General features: G+C 35.8%; 1 protein-coding gene across 1 annotated transcript in view; it reads right to left on the minus strand.

Moving 5' to 3' along the window:
• Window positions 1–4,133: 4,133 nt before the first annotated feature.
• Window positions 4,134–27,494, minus strand: part of LOC101730562 (kielin/chordin-like protein) — a 52,216-nt gene continuing 28,855 nt past the window's right edge. Inside the window, exons 22-28 of the mRNA XM_031901309.1 lie at window positions 13,354–13,485; window positions 9,661–9,726; window positions 9,286–9,417; window positions 8,269–8,334; window positions 6,169–6,294; window positions 4,920–4,985; window positions 4,134–4,267 (exon numbers count right to left, since the gene is read on the minus strand). Coding sequence (XP_031757169.1) covers window positions 4,134–4,267; window positions 4,920–4,985; window positions 6,169–6,294; window positions 8,269–8,334; window positions 9,286–9,417; window positions 9,661–9,726; window positions 13,354–13,485 — 722 coding nt within the window. The remainder of the gene's footprint in view (window positions 4,268–4,919; window positions 4,986–6,168; window positions 6,295–8,268; window positions 8,335–9,285; window positions 9,418–9,660; window positions 9,727–13,353; window positions 13,486–27,494) is intronic.

Here is a 27,494-nt window from a genome sequence, read left to right on the forward strand (position 1 = left end):
TTCACATACATGGCTGTAGCATTTTCCATCCCTTTCTCTGCTGTCGCTTCTTGCTATTTCATCACCTAAAACAAGTAGTTTTCTATTTAGTTGCTTGTCTATTTTCATATAAGTTCCAAGTAGCCGCCTGATTAGATATTATATAAAAGTACTGTTCCCCTGCATCTACTGTGACAAATCAATGAAAGATTATTCACAGCCTCTTGTTATTACAAGTTGTTGGATGCATTTGTATCCATATATATATATATATAGTAACTTCTATATTTTTAATTTTATATAAGACTGATTTATATTTATTTAAAGGAGATTTAAAGCCAAAAATCAAATTGATCAAAACTTATTCTGGGTGTGTCTCATTTTTTTGAAGATTGCATACATTTTCTGTTTTAAGCAGGATATTTGCAATTTTAAACTGTTTGTAGCAGGCCTTTGGCTCAACTGAGAATAACTGCATACAGGAAGTGCATAAAAAGTGCTAAGACAGGTTGGGTGACTAATACTCTGGGCCTTTAAAAAAACTCTTGAGCTGAAAGCCCACCTAGTAGAAGAAACTTTCTTAATCCGCTATTATCTCAGAAGTCCCTAAAGATTAAAAATGAATCTTAAATTGCCAAAGGGCTCAGAGGGTCACTCTGAGTGAGTTTACACAATCTTTTTTTAGGTTAAGCCTCCCTTTAAGTAACACACAGACATTCTAGTATTGACTGCTTTACCTGGCATATACACTCTTCCCTCGTGATAACAGGCACATGTTGTGGTGGTTGGTGGGGGTGTTGTTGCTGTTAGAATAAATGAGAGATAAATTAGACAATGCTAACAGGATATGAAATAATGTTTGGAGCAAAGTAAAACCATATTTCTCACATTTTAATCAATCTATATTAGGGGAATATGCATTTTCCCTCTCTTAAATACAGCCTTTTTCACTGTGCCCTTTGTCTTAAAGGGACACTGTATCTTAACTTCCTTTTTACCATTGCAGTTTTCTAATGGCAATATTTCCGAGATAATATGTAATAATCTTTCCTTTTTGCCTTCTTCCCCATTTTTTCAGTTTTTTCCCAACTTGTAACTGGCTTTCAGGATAGCAGGCCACAACCTTTCTGTTACAGTTCTATAGTTTTTCTTAATATTTCTAATGCAACATTACAGAACCTCAGTGCTGCACATTAATATTGTGGTATTAAAGGGGGAGTACCGCATGGGTCAGTTCTTGGTCCTTTGCTTTTTAACTTGTTTATTAATGACCTGGAGGTGGGCATAGAGAGTACTGTTTCTATTTTTGCTGATGACACAATATTGTGCAAAACTATAAGTTCCATGCAGGATGCTGCCGCTTTGCAGAGCGATTTGACAAAATTAGAAAACTGGGCAGCAGACTGGAAAATGAGGTTCAATGTTGATAAGTGCAAAGTTATGCATTTTGGTAGGAATAATATAAACGCGAACTATCTACTGAATGGTAGTGTGTTGGGGGTTTCCTTAATGGAGAAGGATCTAGGGGTTTTTGTAGATAACAAGTTGTCTAATTCCAGGCAGTGTCATTCTGTGGCTACTAAAGCAAATAAAGTGCTGTCTTGTATAAAAAAGGGCATTGACTCAAGGGATGAGAACATAATTTTGCCCCTTTATAGGTCCCTGGTAAGGCCTCACCTTAAGTATGCAGTGCAGTTTTGGGCTCCAGTCCTTAAGAAGGATATTAATGAGCTGGAGAGAGTGCAGAGACGTGCAACTAAACTGGTAAAGGGGATGGAAGATTTAAACTATGAGGTGAGACTGTCGAGGTTGAGGTTGTTTTCTCTGGAAAAGAGGCGCTTGCGAGGGGACATGATTACTCTGTACAAGTACATTAGAGGGAATTATAGGAAGATGGGGATGTTCTTTTTTCCCATAAAAACAATCAATGCACCAGAGGTCACCCCTATAGATTAGAGGAAAGGAGCTTCCATTTGAAGCAGCGTAGGTGGTTTTTCACGGTAAGGGCAGTGAGGTTGTGGAATACCCTTCCTAGAGATGTGGTAATGGCAGATTCTGTTAATGCCTTTAAGAGGGGCCTAGATGAGTTCTTGAACAAACAGAATTTCCAAGGCTATTGTGATACTAATATCTACAGTTAGTATTAGTGGTTGTATTTATAGTTTATGTACTTGAGTGTATAGATTGGTAGGTGTGGGTTAGGTGTGCTGGGTTTACTTGGATGGGTTGAACTTGATGGACACTGGTCTTTTTTCAACCCTATGTAACTATGTAACTATGTAACTAAATATGAGTTCTTTTTAAAGGGATTTTGTCATGATTTTTATCGTGCCCTTTCATTTCTAAATTATACTGTTTACATAGCAGCAAATTGACTCTACCATTTCAAATTGTATTCATAAATACATCAAGTGTATTTCAATGCAGGATCTTGCCAGAGAAGCATTTCTAACTGATGCATTTTGGGGTGAAAAACATGTTTTCCCATGATGGTGTTTCTTTAAAACTTACTTTCGATGTGATGAAGAGAGCAGTATTCTGAGACAATTTGCAAATAAAAGTACGCTAAACCCAACTGTACTGCACTGCTCAACCCCAAATAACTCAGTTTTTATTAAAAAGGGATTTTAATTTGGGGTAACAATGATTATGTGGTTGAATTTTTTTACATGTTATTGTACTACACAGCAATTTAATGTTTCATTATAACACAAATAAGTACAGACAGATTAGAACCTTTGTATTTAGTAAATTTTTCTTCAACCTGCTATTAGTACCTTAAATCTCCCTCACTGTTAATATGTCTCTTGTCTAGTAATAAGTATTTACTTGGTGGTGGTGGTGGTGTACGTTCACATGGTGTCTCAATTCGGGATGTCTTCTTACAATTCTCTTCACATACATGGCTGTAGCATTTTCCATCCCTTTCTCTGCTGTCGCTTCTTGCTATTTCATCGCCTAAAAGAAGTAGTTGTCTATTTAGTTGCTTGTCTATTTGCATATGAGTTCCAAGTAGCTGCCTAATTATATATTATATAAAAGTACTGTTCCCCTATATCTACTGTGACAAATCAATGAAAGATTATTCACAACCTCTTGTTATTACAAGTTGGTGTATGCATTTGTATCCATATATATATATATATTATAAGTGTTTTTTTTCTGACATTCTAGTATTGACTGCTTTACCTGGCATATACACTCTTCCTTCATGATAACAGGCACATGTTGTGGTGGTTGGTGGGGGTGTTGTTGCTGTTAGAATAAATTAGAGATAAATTAGACATTGCTAACAGGATATGAAATAATGTTTGGAGCTAAGTAAAACCATATTTCTCACATTTTAATCAATCTATATGCATTTGCCCTCTCTTAAATATGGCCTGTTTCCCTGTGCTTTTTCTTTTAAAGGGACACTGTATCTTAACTTCCTTTTTACCTTTGTAGTTTTCTAATGGCAATATTTCTGAGACAATATGTAATAATTTTTCCTTTTTGCCTTCTTCCCCATGTTTTTTTAATTGTGGTTTTTTCCCAACCTTTAAATGGCTTTCAGGCTGGCCGGCCACAACCTTTCTGTTACGGTTCTATAGTCTTCCTTAATATTTCTAATGCAGGACCTCAGTGCTGCCCATTAATATTGTGGTATTAAAGGGCTAGTTCTTCTTAAAGGGATTTTGCATGCCTTAATTTCTAAATCACACTGTTTACATAGCAAATTTTATTTGTAAATACATCAAGTGTATTTTAATGCAGGATCCTGCCATAGAAGCATCTTTAGCTGATGCATTTTGGAAAAAAATAACATGTTTTCCCATGATAGTATTCCTCTAAAACTGACTTTCGGTGTGTTGAAAAGAGCAGTATTCTGAGACAATTTGCAAATAATTAAGGGACATTAAACCCAACTATACTAAACTGCTCGACCCCAATTAACTCAGTTGTCATTAAAAAGGCATCTTTATATTGTGTAACAATGATTATGTGGTTGACTTTTTTTTTTACATGTCATTGTACTACACAGCAATTTAATGGTTCATTATAACAACAAGTACAGAAAAATTTGACCCTTTGTTTTTAGTAGATTTTTCTCATTCCTGCTATTAGAACCTTAAATCTCCCTCACTGTTAATATGTCTCTCGTCTAGTAATAACTATTTACTTGGTGGTGGTGGTGTGCGTTCACATGGTGTCTCAATTCGGGATGTCTTCTTACAAGTCTCTTCACATACATGGCTGTAGCATTTTCCATCCCTTTCTCTGCTGTCGCTTCTTGCTATTTCATCACCTAAAACAAGTAGTTTTCTATTTAGTTGCTTGTCTATTTTCATATAAGTTCCAAGTAGCCGCCTAATTAGATATTATATAAAAGTACTGTTCCCCTGCATCTACTGTGACAAATCAATGAAAGATTATTCACAACCTCTTGTTATTACAAGTTGTTGGATGCATTTGTATCTATATATATATATATATAGTAACTTATATATTTTTAATTTTAATATAGGAATGATTTCTATTTATTTAAAGGAGATTTAAAGCCAAAAATCAAATTGATCAAAACTTATTCAGGGTGTGTCTCATTGTTTTGAAGATTGCATACATTTTCTGTTTTAAGCAGGATATTTGCAATTTTAAACTGTTTGTAGCAGGCCTTTGGCTCAACTGAGAATAACTGCATACAGGAAGTGCATAAAAAGTGCTAAGACAGGTTGGGTGACTAATACTCTGGGCCTTTAAAAAAACTCTTGAGCTGAAAGCCCACCTAGTAGAAGAAACTTTCTTAATCTGCTATTATGGCAGAAGTCCCTAAAGATTAAAAATGAATCTTAAATTGCCAAAGGGCTCAGAGGGTCACTCTGAGTGAGTTTACACAATCTTTTTTTAGGTTAAGCCTCCCTTTAAGTAACACACAGACATTCTAGTATTGACTGCATTACCTGGCATATACACTCTTCCCTCGTGATAACAGGCACATGTTGTGGTGGTTGGTGGGGGTGTTGTTGCTGTTAGAATAAATGAGAGATAAATTAGACATTGCTAACAGGATATGAAATAATGTTTGGAGCAAAGTAAAACCATATTTCTCACATTTTAATCAATCTATGTTGGGGGAATATGCATTTTCCCTCTCTTAAATACGGCCTGTTTCCCTGTGCCCTTTCTCTTAACGGGACATTGTATCTTAACTTCCTTTTTAAATTTGTAGTTTTCTTATGGCAATATTTCTGAGACAATATGTAATAATTGTTCCTTTTTGCCTTCTTCCCCATGTTTTTTTAATTGTGTTTTTTCCCAACCTGTAATTGGCTTTCAGGCTGGCCGGCCACAACCTTTTTGTTATGGTTCTATAGCCTTCTATAATATTTCTAATGCAGGACCTCAGTGCTGCCCATTAATTTTGTAGTATTAAAGGGGTAGTTCTTCTTAAAGGGATTTTGCATGCCTTAATTTCTAAATCACACTGTTTACATAGCAACACATTTACTCTGACATTTCAAATTTTATTTGTAAACACATCTAGGGGCATATTTATTATGCTGTGTAAAAAACGGCGAGAAAATTCACCACACATCGCTAGACTTCGCCATGTAAAAATGGCGTGAAAACGGAATAAAATCGGCGTAATTGTTTTACACGTTTTTTGGAAAATAACAGCGTAATATCCGGCGTAATATCCAGCGTTCAGATGGCAATCTTTTCGATTTAATTTAACACAGCTTTTTACTCCGTTTTTTTGGCGAATTAGTTTTACACAGCATAATAAATACGCCCCCAAGTGTATTTTAATGCAGGATCCTGCCATAGAAACATTTCTAACTGATGCATTTTGAAAAAAAAAACCATGTTTTTCCATGACAGTATTCCTTTAAAACTGACTTTCGGTGTGTTAAAGAGAGTAGTATTCTGGGACAATTTGCAAATAAAGGGACACTAAACCCAACTGTACTGCACTGCTCAACCCAAATTAACTTTGTTATTAAAAAGTCATTTTTATTTTGTGTAACAATGATTATGTGGTTGACTTTTTTATGTTATTGTACTACACAGCAATTTAATGGTTCATTATAACAACAAGTACAGAAAAATTTGACCCTTTGTTTTTAGTAGATTTTTCTCATCCCAGCTATTAGAACCTTAAATCTCCCTCACTGTTAATATGTCTCTTGTCTAGTAATAAGTATTTACTTGGTGGTGGTGGTGTACGTTCACATGGTGTCTCAATTCGGGATGTCTTCTTACAATTCTCTTCACATACATGGCTGTAGCATTTTCCATCCCTTTCTCTGCTGTCGCTTCTTGCTATTTCATCACCTAAAAGAAGTAGTTTTCTATTTAGTTGCTTGTCTATTTTCATATGAGTTCCAAGTAGCTGCCTAATTAGATATTATATAAAAGTACTGTTCCCCTGCATCTACTGTGACAAATCAATTAAAGATTATTCACAGCCTCTTGTTATTACAAGTTGTTGGATGCATTTGTATCCATATATATATATATATATTATAGGTGTTTTTTTTCTGACATTCGAGTATTGACTGCTTTACCTGGCATATACACTCTTCCTTCGTGATAACAGGCACATGTAGTGGTGGTTGGTGGGGGTGTTGTTGCTGTTAGAATAAATAAGAGATAAATTAGACATTGCTAACAGGATATGAAATAATGTTTGGAGCTAAGTAAAACCATATTTCTCACATTTTAATCAATCTATATGCATTTGCCCTCTCTTAAATATGGCCTGTTTCCCTGTGCTTTTTCTCTTAAAGGGACACTGTATATTAACTTCCTTTTTACCTTTGTAGTTTTCTAATGGCAATATTTCTGAGACAATATGTAATAATTTTTCCTTTTTGCCTTCTTCCCCATGTTTTTTTAATTGTGTTTTTTTCCCAACCTTTAACTGGCTTTCAGGCTGGCCGGCCACAACCTTTCTGTTACAGTTCTATAGTCTTCCTTAATATTTCTAATGCAGGACCTCAGTGCTGCCCATTAATATTGTGGTATTAAAGGGCTAGTTCTTCTTAAAGGGATTTTGCATGCCTTAATTTCTAAATCACACTGTTTACATAGCAAATTTTATTTGTAAATACATCAAGTGTATTTTAATGCAGGATCCTGCCATAGAAGCATCTTTAGCTGATGCATTTTGGAAAAAAATAACATGTTTTCCCATGATAGTATTCCTCTAAAACTGACTTTCAGTGTGTTGAAAAGAGCAGTATTCTGAGACAATTTGCAAATAATTAAGGGACATTAAACCCAACTATACTAAACTGCTCGACCCCAATTAACTCAGTTGTCATTAAAAAGGCATCTTTATATTGTGTAACAATGATTATATGGTTGACTTTTTTTTTTACATGTTATTGTACTACACAGCAATTTAATGGTTCATTATAACAACAAGTACAGAAAAATTTGACCCTTTGTTTTTAGTAGATTTTTCTCATCCCAGCTATTAGAACCTTTAATATGTCTCTTGTCTAGTAATAACTATTTACTTGGTGGTGGTGGTGGTGGTGGTGTGCGTTCACATGGTGTCTCAATTCGGGATGTCTTCTTACAATTCTCGTTGCAAACATGGCTGTAGCATTTTCCATCCCTCTCTCTGCTGTCGCTTCTTGCTATTTCATCACCTAAAACAAGTAGTTTTCTATTTAGTTGCTTGTCTATTTTCATATAAGTTCCAAGTAGCCGCCTAATTAGATATTATATAAAAGTACTGTTCCCCTGCATCTACTGTGACAAATCAATGAAAGATTATTCACAACCTCTTGTTATTACAAGTTGTTGGATGCATTTGTATCCATGTATATATATATAGTAACTTCTATATTTTTAATTTTATATAAGACTGATTTCTATTGATTTAAAGGAGATTAAAAGCCAAAAATCAAATTGATCAAAACTTATTCAGGGTGTGTCTCGTTTTTTTGATGATTGCATACATTTTCTGTTTTAAGCAGGATATTTGCAATTTTAAACTGTTTGTAGCAGGCCTTTGGCTCAACTGAGAATAACTGGATACAGGAAGTGCATAAAAAGTGCTAAGACAGGTTGGGTGACTAATACTCTGGGCCTTTAAAAAAACTCTTGAGCTGAAAGCCCACCTAGTAGAAGAAACTTTCTTAATCTGCTATTATCGCAGAAGTCCCTAAAGATTAAAAATGAATCTTAAATTGCCAAAGGGCTCAGAGGGTCACTCTGAGTGAGTTTACACAAACTTTTTTTAGGTTAAGCCTCCCTTTAAGTAAGACACAGACATTCTAGTATTGACTGCTTTACCTGGCATATACACTCTTCCCTCGTGATAACAGGCACATGTTGTGGTGGTTGGTGGGGGTGTTGTTGCTGTTAGAATAAATGAGAGATAAATTAGACAATGCTAACAGGATATGAAGTAATGTTTGGAGCAAAGTAAAACCATATTTCTCACATTTTAATCAATCTATATTAGGGGAATATGCATTTTCCCTCACTTAAATACAGCCTTTTTCACTGTGCCCTTTGTCTTAAAGGGACACTGTATCTTACCTTCCTTTTTACCATTGTAGTTTTCTAATGGCAATATTTCCGAGATAATATGTAATAATTTTTCCTTTTTGCCTTCTTCCCCATTTTTTCAGTTTTTTCCCAACTTGTAACTGGCTTTCAGGATAGCAGGCCACAACCTTTCTGTTACAGTTCTATAGTTTTTCTTAATATTTCTAATGCAACATTACAGAACCTTTGTGCTGCACATTAATACTGTGGTATTAAAGGGGGAGTTCTTTTTAAAGGGATTTTGTCATGATTTTTATTGTGCCCTTTCATTTCTAAATTATACTGTTTACATAGCAGCAAATTGACTCTACCATTTCAAATTGCATTCATAAATACAACAAGTGTATTTCAATGCAGGATCCTGCCAGAGAAGCATTTCTAACTGATGCATTTTGGGGGGAAAAACATGTTTTCCCATGACGGTGTTTCTTTAAAACTGACTTTTGATGTGTTGAAGAGAGCAGTATTCTGAGACAATTTGCAAATAAAAGTACGCTAAACCCAACTGTACTGCACTGCTCAACCCCAATTAACTCAGTTTTTATTAAAAAGGGATTTTAATTTGGGGTAACGATGATTATGTGGTTGAATTTTTTTACATGTTATTGTACTACACAGCAATTTAATGTTTCATTATAACACAAATAAGTACAGACAGATTAGAACCTTTGTATTTAGTAGATTTTTCTTCAACCTGCTATTAGTACCTTAAATCTCCCTCACTGTTAATATGTCTCTTGTCTAGTAATAAGTATTTACTTGGTGGGGGTGTTGGTGGTGTACGTTCACATGGTGTCTCAATTCGGGATGTCTTCTTACAATTCTCGTTGCAAACGTGGCTGTAGCATTTTCCATCCTTTTCTCTGCTGTCGCTTCTTGCTATTTCATCACCTAAAAGAAGTGGTTGTCTATTTAGTTGCTTGTCTATTTTCATATGAGTTCCAAGTAGCTGCCTGATTAGATATTATATAAAAGTACTGTTCCCCTGCATCTACTGTGACAAATCAATGAAAGATTATACACAACCTCTTGTTATTACAAGTTGTTGGATGCATTTGTATCCATATATATATATATATATATATATTTATTATAAGTGTTTTTTTTCTGATATTCGAGTATTGACTGCTTTACCTGGCATATACACTCTTCCTTCGTGATAACAGGCACATGTTGTGGTGGTTGGTGGGGGTGTTGTTGCTGTTAGAATAAATAAGAGATAAATTAGACATTGCTAACAGGATATGAAATAATATTTGGAGCTAAGTAAAACCATATTTCTCACATTTTAATCAATCTATATGCATTTGCCCTCTCTTAAATATGGCCTGTTTCCCTGTGCTTTTTCTCTTAAAGGGACACTGTATCTTAACTTCCTTTTTACCTTTGTAGTTTTCTAATTGCAATATTTCTGAGACAATATGTAATAATTTTTCCTTTTTTCTTTCTTCCCCATGTTTTTCTAATTGTGGTTTTTTCCCAACCTTTAACTGGCTTTCAGGCTGGCCGGCCACAACCTTTCTGTTACGGTTCTATAGTCTTCCTTAATATTTCTAATGCAGGACCTCAGTGCTGCCCATTAATATTGTGGTATTAAAGGGCTAGTTATTCTTAAAGGGATTTTGCATGCCTTAATTTCTAAATCACACTGTTTACATAGCAAATTTTATTTGTAAATACATCAAGTGTATTTTAATGCAGGATCCTGCCATAGAAGCATCTTTAGCTGATGCATTTTGGAAAAAATAACATGTTTTCCCATGATAGTATTCCTCTAAAACTGACTTTCGGTGTGTTGAAGAGAGCAGTATTCTGAGACAATTTGCAAATAATTAAGGGACATTAAACCCAAGTGTACTGCACTGCTCGACCCCAATTAACTCAGTTGTTATTAAAAAGGCATTTTTATATTGTGTAACAATGATTATGTGGTTGACTTTTTTTTTTACATGTCATTGTACTACACAGCAATTTAATGGTTCATTATAACAACAAGTACAGAAAAATTTGACCCTTTGTTTTTAGTAGATTTTTCTCATCCCTGCTATTAGAACCTTAAATCTCCCTCACTGTTGATATGTCTCTCGTCTAGTAATAACTATTTACTTGGTGGTGGTGGTGGTGGTGGTGTGCGTTCACATGGTGTCTCAATTCGGGATGTCTTCTTACAAGTCTCATCACATACATGGCTGTAGCATTTTCCATCCCTTTCTCTGCTGTCGCTTCTTGCTATTTCATCACCTAAAACAAGTAGTTTTCTATTTAGTTGCTTGTCTATTTTCATATAAGTTCCAAGTAGCCGCCTAATTAGATATTATATAAAAGTACTGTTCCCCTATATCTACTGTGACAAATCAATGAAAGATTATTCACAACCTCTTGTTCTAACAAGTTGTTGGATGCATTTGTATCCATATATATATATATATATAGTAACTTCTATAGTTTTAATTTTATAAAAGACTGATTTCTATTTATTTAAAGGAGATTTAAAGCCAAAAATCAAATTGATCAAAACTTATTCAGGGTGTGTCTCATTGTTTTGAAGATTGCATACATTTTCTGTTTTAAGCAGGATATTTGCAATTTTAAACTGTTTGTAGCAGGCCTTTGGCTCAACTGAGAATAACTGCATACAGGAAGTGCATAAAAAGTTCTAAGACAGGTTGGGTAACTAATACTCTGGGCCTTTAAAAAAACTCTTGAGCTGAAAGCCCACCTAGTTGAAGAAACTTTCTTAATCTGCTATTATCTCAGAAGTCCCTAAAGATTAAAAATGAATCTAAATTGCCAAAGGGCTCAGAGGGTCACTCAGTGAGTTTGCACAATCTTTTTTTAGGTTAAGCCTCCCTTTAAGAAAGACACTGAAATTCTAGTATTGTCTACTTTACCTGGCATATACACTCTTCCCTCGTGATAACAGGCACATGTTGTGGTCGTTGGTGGGGGTGTTGTTGCTGTTAGAATACATGAGAGAAAAATTAGACATTGCTAAACGGATATGAAATAATGTGTGGAGCAAAGTAAAACCATATTTCTCACATTTTAATCAATCTATATTAGGGGAATATGCATTTTCCCTCTCTTAAATGCAGCCTTTTTCACTGTGCCCTTTGTCTTAAAGGGACACTGTATCTTAACTTCCTTTTTTCCATTGTAGTTTTCTAATGGCAATATTTCTGAGATAATATGTAATAATTTTTCCTTTTTGCCTTCTTCCCCATTTTTTCAGTTTTTTCCCAACTTGTAACTGGCTTTCAGGATAGCAGGCCACAAACCTTTCTGTTACAGTTCTATAGTTTTTTTTTTAATATTTCTAATGCAACATTACAGAACCTCAGTGCTGCACATTAATATTGTGGAATTAAAGGGGTAGTTCTTTTTAAACGGATTTTGTCATAATTTTTATCGTGCCCTTTCATTTCTAAATTACACTGTTTACACAGCAGCAAATTGACTCTACCATTTCAAATTGTATTCATAAATACAACAAGAGTATTTCAATGCAGGATCCTGCCAGAGAAGCATTTCTAACTGATGCATTTTGGGGGGAAAAACATGTTTTCCCATGATGGTGTTTCTTTAAATCTGACTTTCGATGTGTTGAAGAGAGCAGTATTTTGAGACAATTTGCAAATAAATCCCTTTCTTAAAGTGGACCTGTCACCCAGACATAAAAAGCTGTATAATAAAAGTCCTTTTCAAATTAAACATGAAACCCAAAATATTTTTTTATTACCACATCCAAACCCATTATAAAAGAATTTCATATCAATCATATAATGCCTGCCCCGCCTCTATGCCTTAGGCATAGAGGTGGGGCAGACAGTTACTTTCACTTTCAATTCAGAACTTCTAGATGTTGCTGCTCTCCTCACATTCCTCCATCCTCACCATCTAATTGTGTAACCAGTGCATGGACATCAGGTCCCCCATACTGGAACAGAAAAAAGATTTTGACAGGATGCAATGCCTGCTTTGATAACAGTGTCCACAAAATGGCCCCTGCCTGCTTGCTGCAATTGTGAATTCCAAGGCTGAAGAAAATAAGATTAAAATAATTTATATAGTGTAAGTAAAGTTTATTTTGCTTGCCAAACACAATAGAAAACAATTTGAAATTATTTCTTAAGGTGACAGGTCCGCTTTAAGTATGGCCTGTTTCCCTGTGCCCTTTCTCTTAAAGGGACACTGTATCTTTAGTTCCTTTTTACCATTGTAGTTTTCTAATGGCAATATTTCTAAGACAATAAGTAATAATTTTTCCTTTTTGCCTTCTTCTCCATGTTCCTTTAATTGTGTTTTTTTCCCAACCTGTAACTGGCTTTCAGGCTGGCCGGCCACAACCTTTCTGTTACGGTTCTATAGTCTTCCTTAATATTTGTAATGCAGGACCTCAGTGCTGCCCAATAATATTGTGGTATTAAAGGGGTAGTTCTTCTTAAATCGATTTTGCATGCCTTAATTTCTAAATCCCACTGTTTACATAGCACATTTTATTTGTAAATACATCAAGTGTATTTTAATGCAGGATCCTGCTATAGAAGCATCTTTAGCTGATGCATTTTGGAGAAAAAAAAACATGTTTTCCCATGACAGTATTCCTCTAAAAGTGACTTTCAATTTTTTATTTTTGTGTAACAATGATTATGTGGTTGACATTTTTTATGTTATTGTACTACACAGTAAATTAATGGTTCATTATAACAATTAAAAGTACAGAAAGATTAGACCCTATGTTTTTAGTAGATTTTTCTCATCCCTGCTATTAGTACCTTAAATCTCCCTCACTGTTAATATGTTTCTTGTCTACTTATAAGTATTTACTTGGTGGTGGTGTTGGTGGTGTACGTTCACATGGTGTCTCAATTCGGGATGTCTTCTTACAAGTCTCATCACATACATGGCTGTAGCATTTTCCATCCCTTTCTCTGCTGTCACTTCTTGCTATTTCATCACCTAAAAGAAGTAGTTGTCTATTTAGTTGCTTGCCTATTTTCATATAAGTTCCAAGTAGCTGCCTAATTAGATATTGTATAAAAGTACTGTTCCCCTGCATCTACTGTGACAAATCAAGGAAAGAATATTCACAAGCTCTTGTTATTACAAGTAGTTCTATACATTTGTATATATATATATATATATATATATATATATATATATATATCAAATAAGTGATTTTTTCTGTTTCTGTTTCTAATGTTTTATAAGACTGATTTCAACTGATTTAAAGAAGATTTAAAGCTAAAAATCATAGCGATCAAAACTTACTCAGTTTGTATCTGTAAACATTTTTTTAAGTTGCATACATTTTCTGTTTTAATCAGGATTTTTGTTTTAAACTGTCTATAGCAGGCTTTCATCTTAACTGAGAATAACTGGATACAGGAAGTGCATATAAAGTGGTAAGACTGGTTGGGTTATACAATTTTTTTTACGTTAAGCCTTCCTATAAGGAAGATGCACACATTCTAGTATTGACTGCATTACCTGGCATATACACTCTTCCCTCGTGATGACAGGCACACTTTGTGACTGTGACCGTAGGGGGTGATTTTGCTGTTGAAATAAATATGAAATAATTAGACGTTTGTAGCATAATTATGAAATAATGTTTTGTGCAAAATAAAACCATCTTTCTCACATATAAATAAATCTATGTGAGGGGAATATCTATTTTCCCAATCCTAAATACTGTCCATTTCCCTGTACCCATTGTCTTCATGGGACACTGTATGTTTACCTTTTCTTTGCACCATTGTAGTTTACTAATGGGAATATTGTTAAAACAATGAGTAATTATTTTATCCTTTTCCTCACTGCCTAGTTGTTGTTGATTTTGTTGCCATTATGTTTTGCCAAACTTATAACTTTAGGCTGTCTCGTTGGCTACAAACTTTCTACCCATGTTTCATTGTCTTTCTTTCATCTCTGGGGCTTTGACTAGATAAATGGGGCACATTATTGTAGTAGCCACCGAAGGCCAGATACCAAGGCTCCTCACAACCTTCTTAAGTGTCTTCTCATCCCTGCTATTAGTATGTTAAATCACCTTCATTGCTTACATGTCTCTTGTTTAGCGGTAAGTACTTACGTGGTGGTGTTGGTGGTGTATGTATACATGGATTCTCAATTCGGGATGTTTTCTTACATGTGCTGTCACATACATAGCTGTAGCATTTTCCATCCTTTTCTCTACTATCACTTCTTGCTATTTCCTGACCTGCAAAAAAAGTTGTCTGGTCAGTTGCTTGTCCTTGTTAATATTAGTTTTAGTTAATGGAATTATTCTAGTACAGGGTTGTCCAACTGGCGGCCTGTGGGCCACATGCAGCCGTGACCCCTCTCTGTGTAGCCCCCCACCTGTCTGGCTGCTTTGATGTCTTACATTTGTGTAAGATTTAAATGGTATCAGTATTGAGATTAAGTGGCCCCCTGCATGGATTCAGGCTGTAATCCCCCTGTATTGTTTAAACATGTAATCCCCTGTGTTGTTCACACCTTTTAATGACTGCATTGTTCACGCCTCAGGCTGTAATCACCCACATTGTTCACACCTCAGACATTGCCTCTGACACATCCAGCATTGTGTCACTGTATGCTGCCTGTGTATGCTGCACAGGGAAGGTAGAGTAAGGCACACACAGACAACATAAGGAAAGGCAGAGTATGGCATACATGGGCAGCATAGGGAAGGTAGAGTATGGCACACACAGGCAGCATAGAGCAGGCAGAGTATGGCACACACAGGCAGAGTAGGGCAGGCAGTACTCTGCCTGCCCTATGCATCCCCTATGTTGCCTGTGTGTGCCTTACTCTGCCTGCCCTATGCTGCCTGTGGGAGGTGAACCTGGCAAGGGTTTATTCTGGACGTTTGTTAGCATTTGTAAATAGTCATTATATGGTCCCTAAGGTGTGTAAATATATGCTGGGGGTTGCTATGCTATCCAAAGAGGAGGAGGAGGCATATAAATTTAAGCGTATTTCTTAATATGGCTTAATATAATTCTTTCACATATGAATAAAGGGTGATATCCCTTCAGTGAGCACCAACCATTGGGTTTTTGCTGTGTTGCCACCATTAATGTGGGGATAGTCTTAAAAGCTCTTGTGATAACATGGGTGTAGTTTGAAGTGGGTGGGGTTTAAAAAAGGGGAGTGGTCAAAACTGGCTTCCATTATCGGCCCTCCACCATGTAGGCCAAAAAAATTCCGGCCCTCGGTACCACAGAAGTTGGACAGTACTGTTCTAGTATATAGCAATTGTATAAAAGCAATATTCTACTGCCTCTTCTCCATCTGCTGTGATAAATAAATATTATCTGCACTCGGGGCTGATTTATTTGTGCGATTTTAATCCACTCACTTGGGAAAGGGTATGTAATATAATATATTATTAAAGCCTTCTCTATCTGGATTGATATAAATAGATAGATAGATGATAGATTAGGCAGATGAGTAAGAGTTGCAATCATTTCGCGTGCAGGCTAGAGAAAAAGTTATCCACATTTCGTGGGAAAAAAGCTCACTTAAAGGTCTTTAACGCTCTACAGCTATGGATAGAACTTGACAGGCATGCCACTGAAAATGATAGCATTGTAAATTATCAACAGTCAGGATCCTAACCCTTCCTGCACCACTAGTGCCCTCGACCCTTGCTCTGAGTAGAAGTATACAATATCCATGTGTGTCAAGAAATCACTCAAACAAAAATCTTCCACAATCTTATTATTGCTAAAAAATAATTAAAAATGATATCTAAATGAAACATTGAAGTCATCTAAACTTACTCACTGCAGTTGTCTGCCCATGTTTGTCAAGATTAACATTTGGTGAATTTTGAAGTGTTTGAAATTAAAAACTTGAAGAATCACAAAATTGAATTTTTATTATTATGTCCCTCATAGGTTTTGTATGTTAAGATTTCCTTTAAGGAACATGCAGGCATTTAAGTGAGGTGTGATTTACCTGGCATGTACACTCTTCCCTCGTGATGACAGGCACATTTTGTGACTGTGACTGTAGGGGGTGTTTTTGCTGTGGAAATAAATCAGAAATAAATTAGACATTTGTAACAGAATAATGAAATAATGTTTTGTGCAAAATAAAACCATCTTTCTCACATTTAAATAAATCTATGTGAGGGGAATATCTATTTTCCCAATCACAAATACTGTCCATTTCCCTGTACCCATTGTCTTCAAGGGACACTGTATGTTTACTTCCTCTTTACGCCTTTATACTTTTCTAATGGGAATATTGTCAAAACAATGAGTAATTAATTTCTCCTTTTCCTCATTGCGTAGGTGTTGTTGATTAGCTTGCCATTAAGTTTTGCCAAGCCTGTAACTTTAGGCTGGCTGGTTGGCCATAAAGTTTCTGCCCATGTTCTATTGTCTTTCTATCACCTCTGGGGCTTTGACTAGATAAATGGGCCAAATAATAGTAGTAGTCTTCAAAGGCCAGATACCTAGACTCCTCACAGCCTGCTTAAGTCTCTTCTCATCCCTGCTATTAGTATGTTAAATCTCCCTCAGTGCTTACATGTCTCTTGTTTAGCAGTAAGTACTTACGTGGTGCTGTTGGTGGTGTATGTATACATGGTTTCTCAATTCGGGATGTTTTCTTACATGTGCTGTCACATATATAGCTATAGCATTTTCCATCTTTTTCTCTACTGTCACTTCTTGCTATTTCCTGACCTGCAAAAAGAAGTTCTCTGGTTAGTTGCTTGTCCTTGTTAATATTAGTTTTAGTTAATGGCATTATCCTTGTATATAGCAATTGTTTAAAATTACTGTTCCACTAACCTCCCCTCCATCTGCTATGGTAAATAAATATCATCTACCCAGGGGGCTCATCTATTTATCCAACTTGAATCCATTCACTTGGAAAAGGGTATGTAATGTTACACCATGTTCAGATAAATATATTAATAAAGCCTACTCTATCTGGATTGATATAGATAGATGATAGATAGATAGATAGATAGATGATAGATGATAAATAGATTTCATTAGATTTCACAAGTTATCAGGCATGAGCAATACAGTCCAGTAACAGCTGCAATCATTTTGGGTGCAGGCTAGAGGAAAAGTTATCCAAATTTTATGGGGAAAAAAGGTCACTTAAAGGTATTTAACACTCTACAGTTAAAGATAGAACTTGACAGGCATGCCACTGCAAATGATAGCATTGTAAATTAACAACAGTCAGGATCCTAACCCTTCTTGCACCCCTAGTGCCCTGGACCCTTGCTCTGAGTAGACGTATGTAATATCCATGTGTGTCAAGATATCACTAAAACAAAACTCTTCCATAATCTTATTATTGCAAAAAAATTACTAAAAATTTAATCAAAACCAAACATTGAATTCGACTAAACTTACTCACTGCAGTTGTCTGAGCATGTTTATCAAGATTAACATTTTTAAAATAAATAAGAGCACATTCAAGTTTGGTGAGTTTTCAAGTGTTTTAAAAAAATACTTGAAGAATCCTAAAATTGAAGTTTTATAAATCTGCCCCAAAAACGTTTTGGGTGTTAAGATTTCCTTTAAGGAACATGCAGGCATTTGAGTGTGGTGTGATTTACCTGGCATATACACTCTTCCCTCGTGGTGACAGGCACATTTTGTGACTGTGACTGTAGGGGGTGTTTTTGCTGTGGAAATAAATCAGAATCAGAATTATGAAATAAAGTTTTGGGCAAAATAAAACCATCTTTCTCATATTTAAATAAATCTATGTGAGGGAAATATCTATTTTGCCAATTGCAAATACTGTCCATTTCCCTGTACCCATTGTCTTCAAGGGACACTGTATGTTTACTTCCTCTTTATGCGCCTTTATACTTTTCTAATGGGAATATTGTTAAAACAATGTGTAATTACTTTCTCCTTTTCTTTATTGCTCGGGTGTTGTTGATTAGCTTGCCATTAAGTTTTGTCAAACCTGTAACTTTAGGCTGGCTGGTTGGCCATAAAGTTTCTGCTCACGTTCTATTGTCTTTCTATTACCTCTGGTTCTTTGACTAGATAAATGGGCCAAATAATATTAGTAGTCACCGAAGGCCAGATACCTAGGCTCCTCACAGCTTGCTTAAGTCTCTTCTCATCCCTGCTATTAGCATGTTAAATCTCCCTCAGAGCTTACATGTCTCTTGTTTAGCAGTAAGTACTTACGTGGTGCTGTTGGTGGTGTATGTATACATGGTTTCTCAATTCGGGATGTTTTCTTACATGTGCTGTCACATACATAGCTATAGCATTTTCCATCCTTTTCTCTACTATTACTTCTTGCTATTTCCTGACCTGCAAAAAGAAGTTCTCTGGTTAGTTGCTTGTCCATGTTAATATTTGTTTTAGTTAATAGCATTATCTTAGAGTATAGCAAATGTATAAAAGTACTGTTCCACTGCCTCTCCTCCATCTGCATAAATAAATATTAAAACCAAAGTAAGTTAAATTTAGTGCTTTTAAGACTTAACTTTTATTGTTAAATTCATAAAATCAAATTACACAAACCTCATGAGACCTGAATTAATTAATGATAAATATAAATATTTAAAATTAAAAACACAATTAAGTAAGTACTGGACACTGCGATATACTTTACAGTATATCTCAGTGTTTGGAGTTCATTTACCTAAGAGCTTGATCCAGTTTAGAATGCACAGGAGCTAATTTAATTTATATTACACTCTATGTACATTGAGGGACAAACCCCAAATATCCTATCAAAACTTGAGAGGATAATAGTAGGAGAGAAACACAGTGCCTTAGTAAACTACTGGTCACACACAGTGCACAGCTTGATCCCTACTCCCCAATTAGCTGCCCCACAGCTTTCTCACCTAAGTCACAGGCTGTGCACGCATGGTTTCTGGCACTTACAATTACTCAAAGTCAGGACCGTTAATGAGAGCTTTTCAGCTCTGATCTCTGTGTGTATAAAACAAACGGTGTGGCTATCAAGAGCCACCTCAGCGCCCCATTACCATTCTCCCACAGCTATCAAAAGCTGCACATGCACAAGAGGAAGCGCGGGAAGACGGCAGCCAATACCGCTGCTAATTAAACAATCGGCTATCAGGAGCCGTTGCTATGTCGCACTGCGCTGTCCTTCTAAATCTCTGGCGCCCCTTTCCTCCTGCACAAACACCAAGCAATCCCCCTGCCTAGAGAGTCTATCACGAGTCGCGTCCCACCAGCCCGATCACTATGTAACTGAGGCTCCTTCCTGCGTTCTACCTAGTGTAACCCAATGTGTTCCATCACGTTCTCGCATGACTTCATCAGGGGATCTGCGGTCTCATTCTATTAGACCTATAAGTACTCTGCTGCTTGTGACATCTACATTATGCTAATGGAACTTGTCCTGTGCCCTCTGTAAGTCGTTACGGACTAATGAATACCACTAATTAAACCCTGGATATCATTACATGAATTTTATTATGCTTCAGAGTTTGCAAACCCCACTATATCAATAATAAATGAATAAATGCATACATTATTGATTACATAGGATTAGGAAAGAATAGAATTTATATAAAAAACTGTGAGTCTTAGCCTCTATCAAAATTTTGCCCTCACATTAAATCAGAAGGATGCACTGCCAGCATTCTGATTGTCACTAGGTGTTTGTTATAAAGGGGGTAAACGTAAAACCTTCGTTGTGGCCAAATGGAGACTTTGTCCTGAGTCTGTATATCCATTGGCACTCTTTTTTAAATAACAATTTGTCTATATCACCTTTACTTGAACCTAATTTAATTTTCTCAATGCCAAAAAATAAGATTGCTCTTGAGTCTGATTGATGGAAGTCACATACATGTCTATCTAGGGGGGTATCCTTTTTGTGTATAATGGTCCCAATATGCTCTAGGACCCTCTTACATAGTTATCTGAAAGTATTTCCTACATACATCTTAGAGCAGCTGCATAGACCCACATAAATTACCCTGATGTACAGAAATTAATAAATTGTCTAATTTTATAAGTATATGCAGTATTCGGAAAGTTTTTTGTTGGTAGCATATACTGACAGGCCTCGCATTTGTGGCATTTGTAAGAGCCTATTGTTGGGGTGAGGAAATGTGTTGGTGAACTTCGTTTGTGAATTAGAAGGTCAGCTAGGCTCACTGCTCTCTGGGCCACTATGGATGGTTGATTTGGTAGTATCTTATGTAGGTCTTGGTCACCTCTAATCACATCCCAAAATTTGCCCATGATGGCCTTTATACTTGTCCATTGATTATTATAAGTGCCAATACATCTAATCTCAGAGGTTTGTTTCCTGCTATCATCAGTAACGCAAGAGTAATTCATGGTCTGCATAGAGGGCTCTTCCTAACCCTTCCTGCACTGCTAGTGCCCTGGACCCTTGCTCTGAGTAGAAGTATGCAATATCTATATGTATGTAAAAATAACTAAAAATAATATCTAAACCAAACATTGACGTCATCTAAACTTATTCACTGCAGTTGTCTGAGCATGTTTATTAAGATTAACATTTTTTAAATAAATAAGAGCACATTCAAGTTTGGTGAGTTTTCAAGAGTTTTGTGTGTTAAGATTTCCTTTAAGGAACATGCAGGCATTCAAGTGAGGTGTGATTTACCTGGCATATACACTCTTCCCTCGTGATGACAGGCACATTTTGTGATTGTGACTGTGACTGTAGGGGGTGTTTTTGCTGTGAAATAAATCAGAAATAAATTAGACATTTGTAACAAAATAATTAAATAATGTTTGGTGCAAAATAAAACCATCTTTTTCACATTTAAATAAATCTATGTGAGGGGAATATCTATTTCCCCAATTGCAAATACTGTCCATTTCCCTGTACCCATTGTCTTCAAGGGACACTGCATGTTTACTTCCTCTTTGCGCCTTTGTACTTTTCTAATGGTAATATTGTCAAAACAATGTGTAATTAATTTCTCCTTTTCCTCATTGCCTAGGTGTTGTTGATTAGCTTGCCATTAGGTTTTGCCAAACCTGTAACTTTAGGCTGGTCGGTTGGCCATAAAGTTTCTGCTCATGTTCTATTGTCTTTCTATCACCTCTGGGGCTTTGACTAGATAAATGGGCCAAACAATAGTAGTAGTCATCGAAGGCCAGATACCTAGACTCCTCACAGCCTGCTTAGGTCTCTTCTCATCCCTGCTATTAGTATGTTAAAACTCCCTCTCTTGTTTAGCAGTAAGTACTTACGTGGTGCTGTTGGTGGTGTATGTATACATGGTTTCTCAATTCGGGATGTATTCTTACATGTGCTGTCACATACATAGCTATAGCATTTTCCATCTTTTTCTCTACTATCACTTCTTGTTATTTCCTGACCTGAAAAAAGAAGTTCTCTGGTTAGTTGCTTGTCCTTGTTAATATTAGTTTGAGTTAATGACATTTTCCTAGTATATAGCAACTGTATAAAAGTACTGTTCCACTGCCTCTCCTCCATCTGCTGTCACAAATAAATATTATCTGCACTTAGGGGGTTGATCTATTTATTCTACTTGAATCTATTCACTTGGAAAGGGTATGTAATGTTAAACCGTGCTCAAATAAATATATTATGAAAGCTTACTGTATCTGGATTGATATAGATAGATAGATAGATAGATAGATAGATAGATAGATAGATAGATGATAGATAGATAGATAGATAGATAGATAGACAGACAGATAGATAGATAGATAGATAGATAGATGATAGATAGATAGATTTAATTAGATTACAAAAGTTATCAGGCATGAGCAATGCAGTCCAGTAACAGCTGCAATCATTTTGGGTGCAGGCTAGAGAAAAAGTTATCCACATTTCATGGGGAATAAAGCTCCCTTAAAGTGATACTGACAGCCACTAAATTTATTTTTTTTTACACCTGTTGTGTTTTAATTTGTATCAGCTTTAAATTCCTTATAAACTAAGTCTGCAAAGTTTTTTCACTTCATAATTATGGTAGCACGAATTACAGACCCACAGAGCAGCCATGTTTGTTCCCTTCTTTTGGGTTTTAATTTAAATGCCTCCCAAGTCAATAAATATGCCCAATCACAAACCTGCAATGCCCATTCTGCTTTCAGCCGGTGTGTGACAAGCTCAGCTCCGTTATCTATGTGTAATGGGGAGGGGGAGGGAGAGCCCTTAGAAGCAGGCAGGCAAGCACGGGAATGCTTAAGCTGGCCTGCTATTTAAATTTTTTGTGCAAAGAGCAGAGAGGGGGCAGCCCTTTGAAGCAGGCAGGCAACATAAAGATCAAGCCTGCCTGCTATCTAGTTCACAATGAGATGCAAGGGTGGGAGGGAGGGAGAGGGAACTCTTTGAAGCAAACGGCAAGCTGAATCCTCCTAGTTTATAATGTAGTCATTTTGACAGATTGAGAAGCTACAGTCAGGCTGCCAGACAGTCGGGTTCAGGATCTTCAGTAAGATTTATGTAGAGAAAAAGGACTTTTAGGAAAAAACAGTCAACATGACCTATAGGTAAGTTTAGAAGTAGGTTCATAATTTTTTATAAGAATTTTTTTTTGTGTCAGTATCATTTTAAAGGTCTTTAACACTCTACAGCTATGGATAGAACTTGACAGGCATGCCACTGCAAATGATAGCATTGTAAATTAACAACAGTCAGGATTCTAACCCTTCCTGCACCTCTAGTGCCATAGAAGTATGCAATATCCATGTGTGTCATATCAATCAAACAAAAATCTTCCACTATCTTATTGTTGCAAAAAAATAACTAAAAATAATATCTAAAACAAACATTGAAGTCATTTAAACTTACTACAGTTGTCTGAGCATGTTTATCAAGATTAACATTTTTAAAATAAATAAGAGCATATTCAAGTTTGGTAAGTTTTCAAGTGTTTTAAATAAAAAACTTAAAGAATCACAAAATTTAATTTAAAATAAATATGCCCCCAAAACATTTTGTGTGTTAAGATTTCCTTTAAGGAACATGCAGGCATTTGAGTGTGATGTGATTTACCTGGCATATACACTCTTCCCTCGTGATGACAGGCACATTTTGTGACTGTGACTGTAGGGGGTGTTTTTGCTGTGGGAAAAAAATCAGAAACAAATTAGACATTTGTAACAGAATTATGAAATAATGTTTGGTGCAAAATAAAAAATTATCTTTCTCACATTTAAATAAATCTATGTGAGGGGAATATGTATTTTCCCAATCGCAAATACTGTCCATTTCCCTGTACCCATTGTCTTCAAGGGACACTGTATGTTTACTTCCTCTTTGCACCGTTGTACTTTTTGAATGGGAATGTTGTTAATAACAAATTGTAATTATTTTCTCCTTTTCCTGATGGCTCAGGTCTTGCTGATTATCTTGCCATTAAGTATTTCAAAACCTGAAACTTTAGGCTGGCTGGTTGGCCACAAACTTTCTGCCATGTTCTATTGTCTTTCTATCATCCCTGGGGCTTTGAGTAGATAAATGGGCCAAACAATAGTAGTAGTCACCGAAGGCCAGATCCCTAGGCTCCTCACAGCTTGCTTAAGTCTCTTCTCCTTCCTGCTATTAGTATGTTAAATCTCACTCAGTGCTTACATGTCTCTTTTTTAGCGTTAAGTACTTACGTGGTGCTGTTGGTGGTGTATGTATACATGGTTTCTCTATTCGGGATGTTTTCTTACATGTGCTGTCACATACATAGCTGTAGCATTTTCCATTCTTTTCTCTACTGTCACTTCTTGCTATTTCCTGACCTGCAAAAAGAAGTTCTCTGGTTAGTTGCTTGTCCTTGTTAATATTAGTTTTAATCTGAGCATGTTCATAAAGATTAAGATTTTTAAAAAAATAAGAGCACATTCAAGTTTGGTGAGTTTTCAAGTTTTTTAAATAAAAAACTTGAAGAATCACAAAATTGAATTTTTATAAATATGACCAAAAAACTTTTTGTGTGTTAAGATTTCCTTTAAGGGACATGCAGACATTCAAGTGTGGTGTGATTTACCTGGCATGTACACTCTTCCCTCGTGATGACAGGCACATTTTGTGACTGTGACTGTAGGGGGTGTTTTTGCTGTGGAAATAAATCAGAAATAAATTAGACATTTGTAACAGAATAATGAAATAATGTTTTGTGCAAAATAAAACCATCTTTCGCATATTTAAATAAATTATGTGAGGGGAATATCTATTTTCCCAATCACAAGTACTGTTCATTTCCCTGTACCCATTGTCTTCAAGGGACACTGTATGTTTACTTCCTCGTTGTGCCATTATACTTTTCTAATGGGAATGTTGTTAAAACAATGTGTAATTATTTTATCCTTTTTCTCATTGCCCAGGTCTTGTTTATTAGCTTGCCATTAGGTTTTTCCAGACTTTTAAATTTCGGCTGGCTGGTTTGCCATAAACTTTTTGCCCATGTTTTTTTTGTCTTTCTATCATCTCTGGGGCTTTGACTAGATAAATGGGCCAAACAATAGTGGTAGTCACTGAAGGCCAGATACCTGGGCTCCTCACAGCTTGCTAAAGTCTTTTCTCATCCCTGCTATTAGTATGTTAAATCTCACTCAGTGCTTACATGTCTCTTGTTTAGCAGTAAGTACTTACGTGGTGCTGTTGGTGGTGTATGTATACATGGTTTCTCAATTCGGGATGTTTTCTTACATGTGCTGTCACATACATAGCTATAGCATTTTCCATCCTTTTCTCTACTGTCACTTCTTGTTATTTCCTGACCTGCAAAAAGAAGTTCTCTGGTTAGTTGCTTGTCCTTGTTAATATTAGTTTTAATCTGAGCATGTTCATAAAGATTAAGATTTTTAAATAAATAAGAGCACATTCAAGTTTGGTGAGTTTTCAAGTTTTTTAAATAAAAGCTTGAAGAATCACAAAATTGAATTTTTATAAATATGACCAAAAAACTTTTTGTGTGTTAAGAATTCCTTTAAGGGACATGCAGACATTCAAGTGTGGTGTGATTTACCTGGCATGTACACTCTTCCCTCGTGATGACAGGCACATTTTGTGACTGTGACTGTAGGGGGTGTTTTTGCTGTGGAAATAAATCAGAAATAAATTAGGCATTTGTAACAGAATAATGAAATAATGTTTTGTGCAAAATAAAACCATCTTTCTCACATTTAAATAAATTATGTGAGGGGAATATCTATTTTCCCAATCATAAATACTGTCCATTTCCCTGTACCCATTGTCTTCAAGGGACACTGCATGTTTACTTCCTCTTTGCACCTTTGTACTTTTTAAATGGGAATGTTGTTAAAACAATGTGTAAATATTTTATTCTTTTTCCCATTGCCCAGGTCTTGTTGATTAGCTTGCCATTAGGTTTTTCCAGACTTTTAAATTTAGGCTGGCTGGTTGGCCATAAACTTTTTGCCCATTTTTTTTTGTCTTTCTATCATCTCTGGGGCTTTCACTAGATAAATGGGCCAAACAATAGTAGTAGTCCCTGAAGGCCAGATACCTAGGCTCCTCACAGCTTGCTAAAGTCTTTTCTCATCCCTGTTATTAGTATGTTAAATCTCTCTCAGTGGTTACATGTCTCTTGTTTAAGGGTAAGTACTTACGTGGTGCTGTTGGTGGTGTATGTATACATGGTTTCTCAATTCGGGATGTTTTCTTACATGTGCTGTCACATACATAGCTGTAGCATTTTCCATCCTTTTCTCTACTGTCACTTCTTGCTATTTCCTGACCTGCAAAAAGAAGTTCTCTGGTTAGTTGCTTGTCCTTGTTAATATTAGTTTTAGTTAATGGCATTATCCTAGTATATAGCAATTGTATAAAACTTCTGTTCCACTGCCTCTCCTCCATCTGCTATGATAAATAAATATTATCTGCACTCTGGGCTGATCTATTTATCCTACTTGAATCCATTCACTTGTAAAAGGGTATGTAATATCACATCATGTTCAGATAAATATATTATTAAATCCTACTCTATCTGGATTGAAATAGCTAGATAGATGATAGATTAGACAGATAAATAGACAGATTGTATTAGATTACATAAGTTATCAGGCATGAGCAATGCAGTCCAGTAACAGCTGCAATCATTTTGGGTGCAGGCTAAAGGGGAAAAAAGCTCACTTAAAGGTCTGAAGGGGAAAAAAGCTCACTTAAAGGTCTTTAACACTCTACAGCTATGGATAGAACTTGACAGGCATGCCACTGAAAATGATAGCATTGTAAATTAACAACAGTCAGGATCCTAACCCTTCCTGCATTGCTAGTTCTCTGGACTCTTGCTCTGAGTAGAAGTATGCAATATCAATTTGTGTCAAGATATCACAAAAATCTTTTACAATCTTATTTTTGCAAAAAAAATAACTAAAAATGTTATCTAAACCAAACATTGAAGTCATCTAAACTTACTGAAGTTGTCGAGCATGTTTATCAAGATTAACATTTTTAAAATAAATAAGAGCACATTCAAGTTTGATGAGTTTTCAAGTGTTTTAAATAAAAAACTTGAAGAATGACAAAATTAAATTTTTATAAATATGCCCCAAAAACGTTTTGGGTATTAAGATTTCCTTTAAGGAGCATGCAGGTATTCAAGTGTGGTGTGATTTACCTGGCATATACACTCTTCCCTCGTGATGACAGGCACATTCTGTGACTGTGACTGTAGGGGGTGTTTTTGCTGTGGAAATAAATCAGAAATAAATTAGACATTTATTCATCTATTTTCCCAATTGGAAATACTGTCCATTTCCCTGTACCCATTGTCTTCAAGGGACACTCTATGTTTACTTCCTCTTTGCGAGTTTGTACTTTTCTAATGGGAATTTTGTTAAAATAAAGTGTAATTATTTTCTACTTTTACTGATTGTCCAGGTAATTTTGATTAGCTTGTATTGTCTTCTATTGTCTTTCTATCATCTCTGGGGCTAATTAATCTCTGACTAAATAATAAACAATAATAGTAGTCACCGAAGGCCAGATACCAAGGCTCCTCACAGCCTGCT

Source organism: Xenopus tropicalis, chromosome 4 (assembly GCF_000004195.4).
Source record: "Xenopus tropicalis strain Nigerian chromosome 4, UCB_Xtro_10.0, whole genome shotgun sequence".
Classification (NCBI taxonomy): domain Eukaryota; kingdom Metazoa; phylum Chordata; class Amphibia; order Anura; family Pipidae; genus Xenopus; species Xenopus tropicalis.